At 39.2% G+C, this 14,380-nt stretch overlaps 1 protein-coding gene across 2 annotated transcripts in view; it reads right to left on the bottom strand.

Annotated features, from left to right (window-relative positions):
* The window catches only part of CDH4 (cadherin 4), a 407,728-nt gene that overhangs the window by 289,449 nt on the left and 103,899 nt on the right, over positions 1-14,380 (bottom strand). The window contains exon 1 of one of the 2 annotated variants that reach the window (XM_071759458.1): positions 10,138-10,192. The exons of the other annotated variant lie outside the window; for it this stretch is intronic. Within the exon in view, the coding sequence (XP_071615559.1) occupies positions 10,138-10,192 (55 nt within the window). Of the gene's footprint in view, positions 1-10,137; positions 10,193-14,380 lie in introns of those variants that run through there. 2 annotated transcript variants of the gene reach the window in all.

Raw genomic sequence — 14,380 nt, forward strand, 5'->3', positions numbered from 1 at the left:
CAATTAGTTATGCCTCTGCTCTTCTGCTGCTGCCTATGCAGGTGACTTCACGCTGTGACAAATGCTGCTTGGCTTCAAATTTCCACAGTAAAAGTTGACTGCCCAAATGAGTACAGAGAGTAAAAAAGCAAAGTGATGCAATCATGGTCAAGGTGAGATCATTTAAATTTTAAATGAGCATTTGTAAAGCATGTTCTTAACACTGTTCACCTGGCTTTCCACCCTCCAGAAAAACAAATGCCCATTTTTAATAGTAAGAAAATTCCCCATTTCACGTGTAGAGTTCTGTGTACAACATGCTCACTTTTACATCACCACATCATGGACAACACTGGAGATTTGAATTTAATAGGGAAACCAAGGAAAACACCCCTAAGTGTCTATTTACCTTAAGTATAGTAATAGGACTGCTTAATTCCAGGGGAGGAGGTCAAAGATGACAAGCTGAGGATGTGGCACATCGGGCACTTCAACAAGCAAATGCTCAAATGATCTCATGGTAAATTGTCACCATTGCTGCATTTGAGCATGGAATTACATAAAAAATGTGAGGCCTTTTTCTAAGAAGAAAACTATACATATAAAACAGATAGTAAGCAAGCAGAAAATGAGATCTGTATGCAAGTGTCACATAAAATCAAGGCAACAGCTGTGTTCTCCATACAAGCCCCCATCTCACATCATGCTCCCATGATACAAGCCCCATCCTCTCTCAACAGACAAACTTTTTCCACCTGTTAATTCTTATAGGTTCTCCTTATTCCCATAATCTGCTTGAATGTTGGCACAGCACACTTCCATTCCAATACTTCCATTCACACACACTTTGCATTTCCCAAATGCAAGCATAATCTTTGAACTTTGAAAGAGCATATGTCCAGGCATAAGTGATTACAAGGAAGGAAAGAAAGATGAAAGAAAAAGGCCCATCACTTGCCTTCCTTTCCAGGTAGGGAAAAAAGTCAAATGCAATTTCAGTCCATTTATTTGTAATGGATTTTTTAATTATTATTTTTTTCTAATTGGTGTCAGAAGAAAGCAATTCAGTGACCTCTAGCAGCCAGGCAGGCTTAGCTGGCTCTGAAGCAGCCAAATCACTGTAGATGTGCCCAGGAAATTTCAGTGCCAGTGTAATCTCTACCTAAAGCATACAGCTCAATTATACCTGCAGGCCAAGCATCTAGAGCTCAAGAAAATACTACCAACAACTGGCATTTGCAGATAAATGGGCTACAAAGGAAGAAATAACAGCAATGGCTATTCCTTGATACATGGTACAGCTCTTTAGTTGGGGACATTTCTAGCTGACAGAAAAACTGCAACCTTAGTTAACTGATCAGGACTTCAATTTCAAAAAACCACCTTGAAGCTGTGAAAGAACTAAGATACATAGGTATTATTACCTACATATTGAGGTAATGATGTTCTATTGTTACAAATCATCATGTAGTTACCACTCCTTCCAATGCTTTGCTGTTACTGCAATATAATCTGGAAAGATTTTGCCTTAAAATTTATCTGCAAAATCACCCTGACTTCTATAGAAGTCTATTATCCACGAGAATATTTTTTGTGAAATGATGTGTGTGGGTAGAGTGGAGGCAGGAGGAGAGGAGCAAACAGAGAGAAAGGGTGGTGGCATAAGAAAGAAATCGGTGTCATCTCACTGCACTGTTTTGCACTGTCACTGCATCTCAATCCTCACTACTTAGCACTTGTGTACAACCACTACTGCAACCCACCAACATTTGGCTTCTGATTGTATAGAGTAATAAGTTTTATATTAAGTGATTAGTTTTATATAAGCAAAGATATTTATAAAGTAAGGGGAGCATTATATTCACACAACCTATTTACTCGGTGACACGATAAATAGTTTGGCATAATTTAATAAAAAAACATGGAAAATGACACAGTCCCATCTTGACTGCAGAGAGAGTGAGATCTGTATTACAGATGAGCCTCTGACCCAGAGTCACCCAGGAAACTGCCACAAGTGCAGCCACTGCCAGTGCCTCTGCCTGCCCCTCCTGATACAGGCTGGGAACACTTCTGAAATTGTCCTGCTGCTCCTGTCAGCAACTACAAACAAGCACTTTTAGGCCACACTTAGAGGCTTCACAATGTATTTCTCCATTTACCCTTTTATCTGAGACTTCACTATTAAAAAGACTTTCTCGAAAATTACTTTTGTCTATTTAATTAATCTTCTGCCCATATAAAAATCTTAAAATGATTATGAACACATTCAATTTTACTTCCATTGATTTATCTCCATCTGATGGCCTCTTTTATCTTTTATAAGGCTCACAATAGCAGAACTGGGTCATAATGTAAGTAATACAGTAGTAATGTACATTTTAGTGAACCCTGTTATTAAACCACTCGTTCCTCTCTGCTCTGTTCAGAATGAAGCCTATTACAGCAATTGGACTTGTACTGCTTGGATAAAGCTCAGTCAATTGAACTGACTCAACCTAATTTTTACAGTCTTAATCCTGACATTCAGTGCACCAAAACCAATCCCATCAAGGGAGTCCCCAGACAGTTCTTTTGCGTGAAGGCAGACACTGTCACGACAGCCACAGCACTGGGATGGAAGATTTTAGAAGAGACACAGAGAAGAGACAAAAAAAGGTCACCTGCAGTCACTCTGGGGAAGGGCCAGAATTCACTTAAATTTCAGAGCAGAACCTGCAGGGATGTAGCAGTGCTGAAGCTGGAACTGTGTTCTACTGAAAGTCCAAGGGACTGATCCAGGAGTGTTATCAGTGTTTACTACCAGCAACAAGCACCCTTTCAAAGGTCTGAAGCAGGAAAACAGTTTGGAATCATCTGACTTTGGACTGGAGCTGAAGCCCAGGAAAGTCAGTGCTTGTGAAGGGCATTATTTGGTTTGCCACTAAGTTTCAGAGTCCCAGAAGTCAAGTGCTGCAGTTTGAAATCAAGATAAAACGAGCTGTATCTACTTTGCTGCAGGCTGCTTATCAGCAGCGTGGAGACATCCCAGAGACCCATTTTATACAATGTACAGGAGAGATGTGGAAACTGTTCCTTCCAATTTATCGTAGTATTAACATCTTCAGGTGAGAGATTCTGGCTTTGTGAATGCTATTAAGAAAATCTGCACGTGGCTCTTCTGAAGGCTTTTTTTTTTCTTCCAGGTGAGATCCACCCCAATTAACCCAGAGAGTACAAGGGAGATGAAGTATAGAGACTGTTACTCAGAAGTTGCTTGAATTTCATTTCAAATGGAAATTCATCACCATGGGTGAATTCACTCACTTTCCAGGGCTAATAAGAAAACATTCACAGCACTTTGGCATTCTTGCACAATAAGACATTTAAGTGAGGTTGAGGTTTTGCATCCAGTTCGATGCTTCACTGGGAGGCTGTCATTCTCCAGCATCTTTCAGTGTGTACTTTTTGTACTTTTAAAGTATTTATGAATGCAACTCATCTGTTAATAAGAATTTAAAGTGCAATATTTAAAAGTGAACTCTAGAATTAATATACTACCCCAGTTTACACAAATTAAATGTTCAGTTGGTGCTGCTGTACCAGTGCATTTGGTATTTAACTTATGCAATTATGATAATGGAGAATCATGGCACTGAAAATAGGATTCCTTTCTCCTCCAGCCTTTCTAGTTACAGCTCATTTTATAAGAATGAAATACAGGATTTTTACAGTAACCACCAGTCTGTCTCCTCTTGCTTTACAGAGCAGAACCACAAGGAAGTCCTGTTAAACACACATGGTGAGAAGCACAATTTTCAAGTGGCCACTACACATTGCAGCACAAGCACCTACACCTGGCTGGAGAAGGCAGCACATATAAAACCACAGTTTTTTATTTACAACCTTTTCTACCTCTCCTCCTCCTTTCTGAAAAAAAAAAAAAGCACCAAAACCCAGTTTTAATCCATCCTTCTCCATCCTCACAACTTGCTCTCAGTCCCATGACTGCACCTCCAGACAAGCCCCCAATGCCCCCACCAGCATGCAGGGACCTGCACAGCCTCTTCCCTGAATCCAAAATTTCTTCCAGTACTTTTCAGGTCTATCTTATCACAGATGGAAAGGGAAAAGTACTTATCCCTGCTTGATTAAAATTAATGTTACCTCTGAACAACACACAGAGGTATTATTACTTAACCTAGTCTTCAAGGAAAGATAAAATCCCATCAGCTTTATTTTGTCAATCTTTGCAAAAGTCTGTAATTCTTACTAATACTTCTGCCCGTGGTACTTCTGGAAACTGTTAAAACTGGAACAGGTCCCCAAGTAGCACGGAATAGCCAGTCACAGAAGATATTCTGAGAACATGGAAATTCTGCCTGTCCTCGTTTTATCTCTAATTTATGAAATAGCTTCAAGATCCCCTCTCTAGTATACAAAGAAGTGAACAGGGAAAAAAAACTGCCATTCACTCCACAGAGAGATGTGTCTCAAGACTTAAAACTCCAGAGAGACTCAATGAGATGGGCTTTTTTTCTTTTTCTTATTTAAAATGTATTTTTTTATATATATACACTACTCTATATACATTGCCATGTGTATATTAATATACAAGATGTACATATTAGTCTATGTTTTTAAATATATCTATAATAGGTGGGCAAAAAGAATTCCAACCCAGCACTTAAGCCATACACTTCATCTATATGAACCCATTTACAGGATGGCACAACAAAGATGACCCTTCCCACCACAGCAATCACCAGTTAACCAAATTACCTTTGTACAATTCCTTGCTGCTTCATTTACCTTTCAGATTCTTAGTGGTGTTGCACTGTCTGACAGAAGAAGAAAGAGTGCTAGAGGTGTTCCTTAAAAACTACTAATAATGCATCACAGAGAATGGAGGAGTCCATGAAATAATGATGCCACAAGGGTTCACAGGAGGATGTGAATTGTGTATGATCAATTCTAATCTAGTACAGGTGTGACTGCCTCACGTTTAATAAAGGCAAGATAGGCTTGAGAAAGCAAGTATGTTTTCAATTAGGATGGGAAATAGAAACAGGTATTTTATACTGGGCTGTGTTTTGGAGTAGAAACACAACTCTTCATCATCTGGAATCTTCATGAAACCCAACCAAGACTGTCATCCTGATGGTAAACTTCATAGCCTTTTTCATAGGCATAAGAAAGGGCAACAATTATATTTAATTTTCATCCAAACTAATGTAGTGAATATTTGCTGTGATCGTTAGTCATGTCAAGATATCAAAGTGCTTTTTCATGTAATTTAAATCATTAAAGCAAGTGCTCTTATGATCTAAAGCTTTACTTCATGTCTCCTGCATGTGGTACCTTTCAGACATGTTACAATTTGACTAGGATTAAATCTCTCTTTTGTAAAATCCTGTTTCTCATCTCTTTTAACCAGCCAGGATGTGTGTTTCTAACTGTCTGCCCCAGCTTGAAAGCTGCAGCTGAAACAGGTCAGCTGGATTCAAGATAAGGGTGAATAAAATGTTCATATGAGTCAAAACAATCTGGTAACCTTTGATTTGAAAGGCCATGGTATCTGCATAGCTTTGAGTAACAACTGGGAATTCACCACAGCAGCCTTGGAACATGAGCTGTGCCCTTATAGTCCTGTGAAAACTGGAATCTGAGTCCTTACCCAACAAGCAAAACATTTATCTGGATTCCACCCTTCACTGTTTCACACAGAAGGGGTCAGGGCTCCAGGGGAAAACACGGGTGACTGACATGCAAGATAAACTGGGTCAGGGCAAGGCAAGAAGTGAGGCAAAGAAAAGCTACAAAAGCTACAAGGGTGACAGAGGTGGGGAGGACACGACTGCGATGAGGGGCAGAGGCTGAAGAAGGGAAAGGAGATTCACAGGTACTGGGGGAGAGGTGGAAAGGGTGGAATGGGCAGGGAGCTGGTGGTTAAACCTTGCAGTCTGAGCAAAAGGTCTCCAGCACAATTCTGATTAAGAAGCCCCTGCCAATGTAGTCCTTCCTCACCTTCAGCAGTGCCTGTCTGTATGGAGGAACAGAATCTTTCCACTGCTGTCTGTGATTTCATTACCTTAAGTGCAGGGGCTAAATATTCACAGCTGCAAATGGACTCAGTGGGAGATGCAATTTGGTTGTGTAAAGTGCTGTACATTGCTAAGTAGGCTGAAAAAAACAGGTCTGAGGCATCTCAGATTGGACACCTGAAATTAATGGGGAGTTTTGACCTTAATCTCTTATTGGTCAACTCAATTCTACAGTGTGGGGAAAAGCTGGAACTCCCTTACCTGACAAGGAGTTTTAATTCAGGAAAAGAAACTCCCAAGTGCTTATGAACCAGTCAAATACTTAAATGATGAACACTATAGAGGAGCTCAAAAGGAAATTAATAATTCTGTCTTTGGAACACAGTTTGAATTACGAACAGAAATAAGGCATAGGGGACACATTGATTAATGAAAGGAAAACAAAATATTGAATAGCCTCTCATTAACTGAGCATCCTACTTTCCCTGAATGAAGCCAGGGTCCTGTGCAAATAGCATGTGACTGTACAAAGGCTTTATTGTAATGCAGATGCACACAAGATGCAAATAAAGGTTAAACAGACAATCTTAATTTGAGGATTTCCTAAGGTTTGCGTGCTCTGTTTAGCAGCCTTTCTAATATCCTTTAATGCAGGTATTTTTGTGTGTAACAATTGACTGAGAAATGTATTCTGGGAATGCTGAAAGGGCTGAATATTTCCACCAGATAAATCAATTGCCTAACCTCACAAATACTGGTGTGACTGAAAAGTGTATTTGCCACATGATTTATCCAGATGCAACGCTTTAGGTATCCAAAGCACCCCCAGTGCTTTCTGATCAGCTAATTCAAATCACAGTACCTATATAAAAGCCCCTTTTGAATTGACACGGCATAAGGGCAATATTTTTACATGATGTGGAAAACAACAGTGGCTATTCAATTAGGGAAAGATGTATATTTAAAGCCCATTTTGCAAAATGTGACAGCACAGTGTTATATGTGCTATTAAAGGTATTCAGCATCAATGACTTTTGAACTTGGTATTTTTCCTCTTAGTATGGTCTTAGTATTGTACTTTTTAAATGGAAATACATTTCAAAGGAATAGCCCAGAGGTTATGGTATATATCACTAAGCTAATCATAGTAAAGTGATATCGTGGGCAATATTAAAGCCCCAGTGATGATTGCCCCAGGTAATTAAAGTGAGAGCAGCCTTTTCCTGTACTGCAATCAGAGCAAGACAGCCAGAGCTGGATCTCAAACAAATCAGACTATGCATTTCCCCTCCTGATTTAAGGACTTTATCCTGATACACGCTGGCCCCTCTGGATCCAACTTAAAAAGTGAATATACATGCACCCATTACCTTCCAACCACTTTCTTAATGGTATTTCTCATAACATGAGCTCTACAAGAGCAAAACCAGGCCAATGGGTATCTGGCAGGATGAGGACTGAGGCAAGGCACTGCCTGTCAAGTCTTTGAGGAACAAAGTGCTGGGGTTGTTTGTGTAGATCAACCCCTGCACCCCAAACTGATGCTCATCAGCATGCACTAGGTCCACCCTAGGACATAATATTATTTTTGTCAAGGTGAGAGGCCAGATGTACTTCATTGCACTTGTTGTCTCATCTGAGGTTCAGCCAGGACTGAAGAGTGTTTGGTTGTGGATGAATTATGCTACACTTAAACCAGCAATGTAGTTACAAGACCTTTTGTACCACACCTGCTCCCAACTTATCTTCCCCAAAGCAGCAGCTGAAACCACAAAAGCAGAGTGGGTGGAATTTCTTTGTTATGGTCAAAGGCATAAGCTACTTTCATTTGGCTTCTGCTAGGAATTGAAAATAAAGCAAATCTACTTATAAAACAACTGTAAAGTGCTAATGTAATGCTGCATTATCTGAAAGATGGTTATTATAATCAAGACAGCTCTGCTTTACTCTGCAATCTCCTAATGAGAGATACTGGCAAATGCAATTCCAGATTTTGCAGAGGAAAAAAATATTATTTTTTACTTCTCTATGTCAAAACCAGATTACACAGAAAACTCACAAACACGCCAGCTTTATTGGTTCTGCTTCTTAAAAGTCAAATGGATACCTCTTGTAAAGGAAAGATGTCAAAATATTTTAAGATTATGCCATTAGTGGTATTTTTCTGGTTGAGATTGAAAACTGTCTTGACTTACTGCTTCTTGGAGAGCAGTACACAAAACTGCTCTGTGTTTAAGCAGTCAGAGGCATTTGTCTCCTTAAACAAGACATTATAATCATCCCTTTTGTAGCCTACTAAAATAGGATTCCAGAAAAACTTCCCTAAATAAGGATAAACAACACGGTGGCTTGATCACAGCACAGTGCCAGAACAATCACACTTATAATCTTAGTGACAGCATATTTAGCAATCTCAGTTACAATTACTTTGGTCTCATTTCACAATACCCTCAAGATGATGATTCTGAGGATGCTAGAGAGCAATCAGGAACTGCTTCCAGAGATACCACCACAAGCCAAGCAACATTGGCTGAGAAATGAGAAAAATGAACAGAAGTAATTTGAAATGAACAATATTCTTGAACAAAATCTACATTTTTTTTTTTTAAGAGTATTTGTGGACATTGTTTTCTGCCCTTTCAAATAAAAAGTCTTTCCAGTACCAGAACCTGATGACAATTTTGAAGCATGATTTGTTAAATCAAATCAGTGCAATAGGTTCAGTAACAGTAAATTCCGAGACCAATGAAAGCAGATATGTTTTAAATAACTTAAAAATTTTAAGAAGCCTGGCATCATATTTTTATTAAGAAAAAAATTAAAATATAAGCTATGAAGTCTGAGGGACATATTTAAAAAAAACACCTTCTTTTACATTAGAAAAGCTCTGGACTACTGTCTGTGTTGTTTCATCATTTTTTCCATTAAATCAGACACTTCTAAATCAAGCCCTTGGGGAGTAAGAGACAAAAGTGATGAGAATGCAGTGTGTGAATATAAAAGTGGAGCATGTGTTTTATAACTAACTCTGTTCAGAGATCAAGGGAAATGTCACTGTTTATAGCCATCAGTAAAGAATCAATGTAATTATATTTGTAGTATCAATTCAGGTCATTATTCTAATACATACACCGGAAAGCCACAATTACAATTTACATCTGACTTGAACAAGTGCATTTACTGCTTAACCTGAAATAAACAAAACAAAACCTTCTCCTTTCCCTTTTCCCCTCTACACATCCTCATTATTTCAATCTTGAAGCAAGATGTAGTTCAGCCACTCAAATTAAGTCAGAAAATAACAGAGTGCAACTGGATTTGCCCTGGAAGCTCAGAGATGTGGGTTCAGGAGTGAAACCTGGTCTGTAAGCCTTAGGAGATCTCAATGTAGTAAAAACTTCTCCTCAGGGAAAAGAGAAGATTCCCAGATTTGGAGCAATTCCCATTTAAAGCAAACAAACAAAAAATAACAAAACCCAAACCAAAAAGCAGAGCACAACACCAGAAGAATTTTTTCCCTTTGCTAACCCAGCCACTGCCAGCTCACTGCTTTCCCAGAGGGTTGAACCAAGACATTCTTTTGGTGCCCTGTTCAAAAACCAATCTCTTCTGCTACCAAGCACCAAAACAAAGTGATTTGTATATCAAGCTATGTACAAGAAAAAAAGTTGAACAGCTCCTAATGCTCCTGCCATGGCTCAAAAACCTGTGAAGACTAAAGTTATAGATATTTACGCTATAATATTTTTTGGCATTGCCAAGAATCCATCGAGATGAACAAGCACCAATTTTTTTCAGCCTGTCTGGACACTCACACAGTTTAACAGTCAGCATGACTTTGTAGTCAGCTTCCCAACAGTACAAGCCAGTGTCTCAACAACTGAAAAACACATTAAAAGAAAAAAAAGCACATTAAAAACGTTACAATTGCAGCAGTGGGCTTCCTGCTGGGAGGCAAGTCACACTTTTACTCTGCTCAGTCTTTACCTATAGTCAGCATCAAGTCTGAATCTAAATGAAAAATGGCTTTTGCATGAGTCTAGCTCCTTCTCCAACAGCCCAATATCCCTAAGATGTGCACAAAAATTACAAGAAGACCAAACAATTCTCACAAAATTAAAAATCTGTGGCATACTTATAAAAAATGAAGGGAATTTTACTTGTTCAACAGGCATCCAACATTTCAGCATTCAGAGAACTCTCCTGTAGTTTCAGGATGGAGACACTTACCTAGAGGGGAAAAAACAAATTAAAAAAAAATATTAGGCAGAACAAAAACTTCTGGAAGAACTTTGCTTTTTAAATTACGAGACTCCATTGAACAAACTTTCATTATGCATTATAATTACATATCATAAATACTATATTACAGTAAGGTTCCACTGACAAACAGGTATCAAGTATTCAGACACCACTAATGCAGATTTTCCAGAATGGCTAAAAGATTTTTAATAGTTCAATAGAACAGGAAATTGCTGAGGTTTATAACATCTGCTAAAGTGACCCCAAAATCCAGGCTTTTGCCAATTCACATACACTTGGCAAGGTAATATCAAAATTAAAACTTAAATATTAAGGTTCCATTTCAGGATGCAACCCAACTGAGTCATTTTAATGCACCATCTCCAGCTCTGGAAGCCTTGTCCCAGCAGTGAAGTTCAGCACACCCAGGAACATCACCTGGTTGAGTGCAAAGAGGCAGAGCAGGAAAAGTAAAAAAAAAGAAAATTCACTGTAAAGAAGAATGGGGAAGACCCTTGTAGGCAGAAAATGCATAAAATAGTTTTAATTCTCTACCAAATCTTTTTATTTTTGCTATTGCTTGGACAGAGCTTCCCTGTGATGTCAGTTAATGTGGATATTTCATATGCCCAAAGTACCTTGTGGTTGTGGCTGGTACAAAGCTGGCAGAGGAGCTCAACATTTGTGGCTTCCTTCATTAATGCTCCTATTCCAGACAGAATTTTGGCACAGTCTTAGGTCTTAGTGATTCAACTGGACTTTGGATGATATATAAAGTTGAGCATCAGCTTAAGGGCTACCTGGAAGTGAAGCCTAATGCCTTACATCCCTGCCTTGCTTTTCTCCTCTAAATGAACTAATATTTCCAAGTTGAAAAAGAAAAGAAAAAAAAAAAAAAAAAAAAAAGAAAAAAAAAAAAGAAAAAAAAAAAAAAAAAAGAAAGAAAGAAAAATCTGCAATACTATTTTTATCCTTCTAAGCCTTCAGGACAAATGCTTTACAGAGCTTCTAGTCTTACACAGTGCAATTTATAAAGATTAAAGATTAACATTTATAGAAAAATGCCTTTTCCTAATACTGTAGAGATGCCATAAAAAGTAATACTTTTCATTATAATAGCACTTTATGGTACATGAGAGCTTTAGTACCCCACAGGTTTTTTCCTTCTCTGTATCTGGAGGGGAAAGAACACAGATTGCAAAAAGTAGATGCTTCTTTCTTTCTTTCTTTCTTCTTCCAGCTCAGCAAATACATATCATTACTTCAGTCCCTTCAAGGTGAGCTTTGTTGTGAAAAGAGATAAGGCCCAAAGCAGAGGCAAGATTTGAACAAAATTGGTCATTGTATATGCATTTTTATTCGTTTTGACAATGTAGAATTTTAATGAAGGAATGCTACAAGGATTCTGCTCCAAAACAAGCAGTTTAATTCTCTCAGTAATTCAGAAAGCAAGTTTAAGTAATGACTTTATAATTTTTAATTATCACAGAAGAACTCTTTTCGTGTTCTATTTTTCTTTATTACTCCAGTATATCCTATCAGAAATTTAATTTTCATTTTCATCTTAGGCAATAATATTTTTCATTATTTGGCAAATAAAAAACAATACAATGAACAAATCAGAGAGAGGCACACATATGAAATGGCATCATCTAGATTTGTTCCAGTTTTGCATCCAAGTCACTTTTAAAATGTGAGTGTTTTAACAACTGTATTTCAGCCTTTATTCTTTTAACATGCCAGCTCTCCACTCCCTATCAGTGGCAGCAGCCTGGACAGACACCCCTAGACCCATCTGCATATTTGCTGATTTTCATGCTGCATGCCAAGGGATTCATGGCCACTGCATCCACTCTGTCCCTCAGTAAAAACAAATTGTAAGAAGGGGAATTCAGAGCACACTTCGGATGGCTGACTGGGCTCAGGAAGAGCATAGAAGTGACAGAATGGACTAACAGGTATGTCTGGCACAAATATTTGAAAAAGCCTGTGTAGCAAGACAAACCTCTTTTAGGGCACGGCGCTCCAAGGTCCAACCAGGTGTTCCAGGAGAAACTCACGAATAGTGCTCTGAGTCCAATGCTCTCAGGGCTGACCAGCCTGGATCAGTGCTACTGCTCTGAAAATGGCCTCCCCTCTGGCTTCCCCAGGAGTGAGCTTTATTGGCCCCCTAATCCTGCTCATGAGCAGTAGGGGCCCGCCCTAATCAGGCACAGGTGGGCTTAACACAAGGTCATGCCCACTACCTGGCAATTAGTGCCACCTGGTTGCCTCATTTCACTACAAGCCTGTTCTCATGTAGTCTATAAAAGATTTTGGGTACCCACTATGATGGACCCTGTTGCTGGATCCGGGCAGATCTGCTTTCAAAAACTGGCTCAGATTCTCCTCCGGTCTTGAGAAGTCCTGTGAACACGGGCAATGAGTTTGCACCTATTTGGTTGAAATGCCAGTAAGGAAACAGCACAAAACTCATCATCTGCCTGTGCAGAAGTCAGATAGAGTTTAGTACCAACAGTTAAAAAAAAAAAAAAAATCTCAGAACTAATTATCTGAAATAGGTATTCTTATTTTTATATAATTTTGGCACTTGCCATCAAAATACCATACTCATGAAAAATAGATTTGTGTCCTATACAGATGATCTATTACTACCACAGCTCGTGTTGTTCCCTCAGAAGAAAATGAAAAGCTCCATTTGAATCTCACTTAGCAGCTGGTTATTCTGCATTTCATACAGAAAGCAACACCCGTAAAGGTGAAAATGAATAATAATACAGTCATGAAGAAGTCACAAAAATTCAAATGCAAGATTTATCCAGAGCTTTGATACTCCAATCCTCTTAGAGATTTTATAAAATAATGTTCTATGCACACTGAAAAGGAATGCATTCCACCCACTGAACAAAACCAAAGGAAATTCACCTTGCAAAAGAAAAACAAATTAAACAGAAACTTGGAGGCCTGGCAGGCCTGTAATTCATTAGGAGCAGCCTGTGGGTCCCCGGGGAGCAGCCTCACATACTCCACCGAGCTAAGAAATATGCAGCTAGAGGAAACCAAGTCTGGAATCAGCTGCAAATTTGCAAATCCAAAGAATGGTTCTCTTTTGTTTAATTCATTTTAACACTTCCGTTGACTTTGGCAATTATCTCCTCCCTTGTTCTGCACCCAGAAATTTGCCCTATTGCAACCTCCCATCAGACCAAGACCTTCCCTTGCTGCACAACTTGCAACATGCCCAACAGTGGCACCTCTTGACACCAGATCCAATTTTTCATGGTGGTGACAAAGGCAACATGAACAAGGCAGCTTGGACCAGAAACTGGACATGCCCAGCAGTGCCAACCCATGATATGAGAGAACAGAGGGATTTGTGACTCCTGGGCCCTTTAAGTCCTGGCATTTTTATGCAGAGCTTTGTGTTCCTAGCAGGCTGCAGAGATCCAAGGCTCCAAGGTCTCTGTGCCTCTAACAAAACCACTACTCTGCCTTACAATGGAAGAAAAAAAGGCAGAGCATCCTTGGCCTTTTCTTCTCTTAATGGACTACAAATCTTTCCCTAAAGGGTGGCCAGCATGGCCCTCACTTATTTAGACCCCTGCAAATATAACTGAGGATGTCAGCAGTGAGACAAGATACTGAAGTGAAAGGGTAAAAATGTCACAAGCAAGCACAAAATGCTGTGTTTTGAAGAAAAATCCTGTTCTTGGTAAATATTTTGGCCACAGAGTCAGAACTGAAAAACTAAACACATCCTTGTCCAGCAGAGAAGTTGCTAAGCATGAAGTTTGTCAAGACAAACCCATCAGGAAAAGAAGCTGTGTGGAACACAGTGGACTTGGTCTGAAAACACCAGTGATAAACATCTGAGCCTGGTTTACAGTCCAGTAGCAATACAAATGGTGTTGAACACCTCGCTGAAATATTCCTGGTCTAACTCAGGCTCATCAGACTGTAAACTTGCACCAGGGTTTGCGTGCAGCATCCAAGATTACCCAGGAGATGACAGGAGGGCTCACAGTTTGGGGTGGGTTGCTAAAGCAGTAAGGAGAAGTTTAACAGGCAAGGACTGAAAAGCTTTTGGAGTTTGGACACACATGGCAAATCAGCAGCATATCAATGTCATCATCCCC

Source organism: Heliangelus exortis, chromosome 16 (genome assembly GCF_036169615.1).
Source record: "Heliangelus exortis chromosome 16, bHelExo1.hap1, whole genome shotgun sequence".
NCBI lineage: Eukaryota > Metazoa > Chordata > Aves > Apodiformes > Trochilidae > Heliangelus > Heliangelus exortis.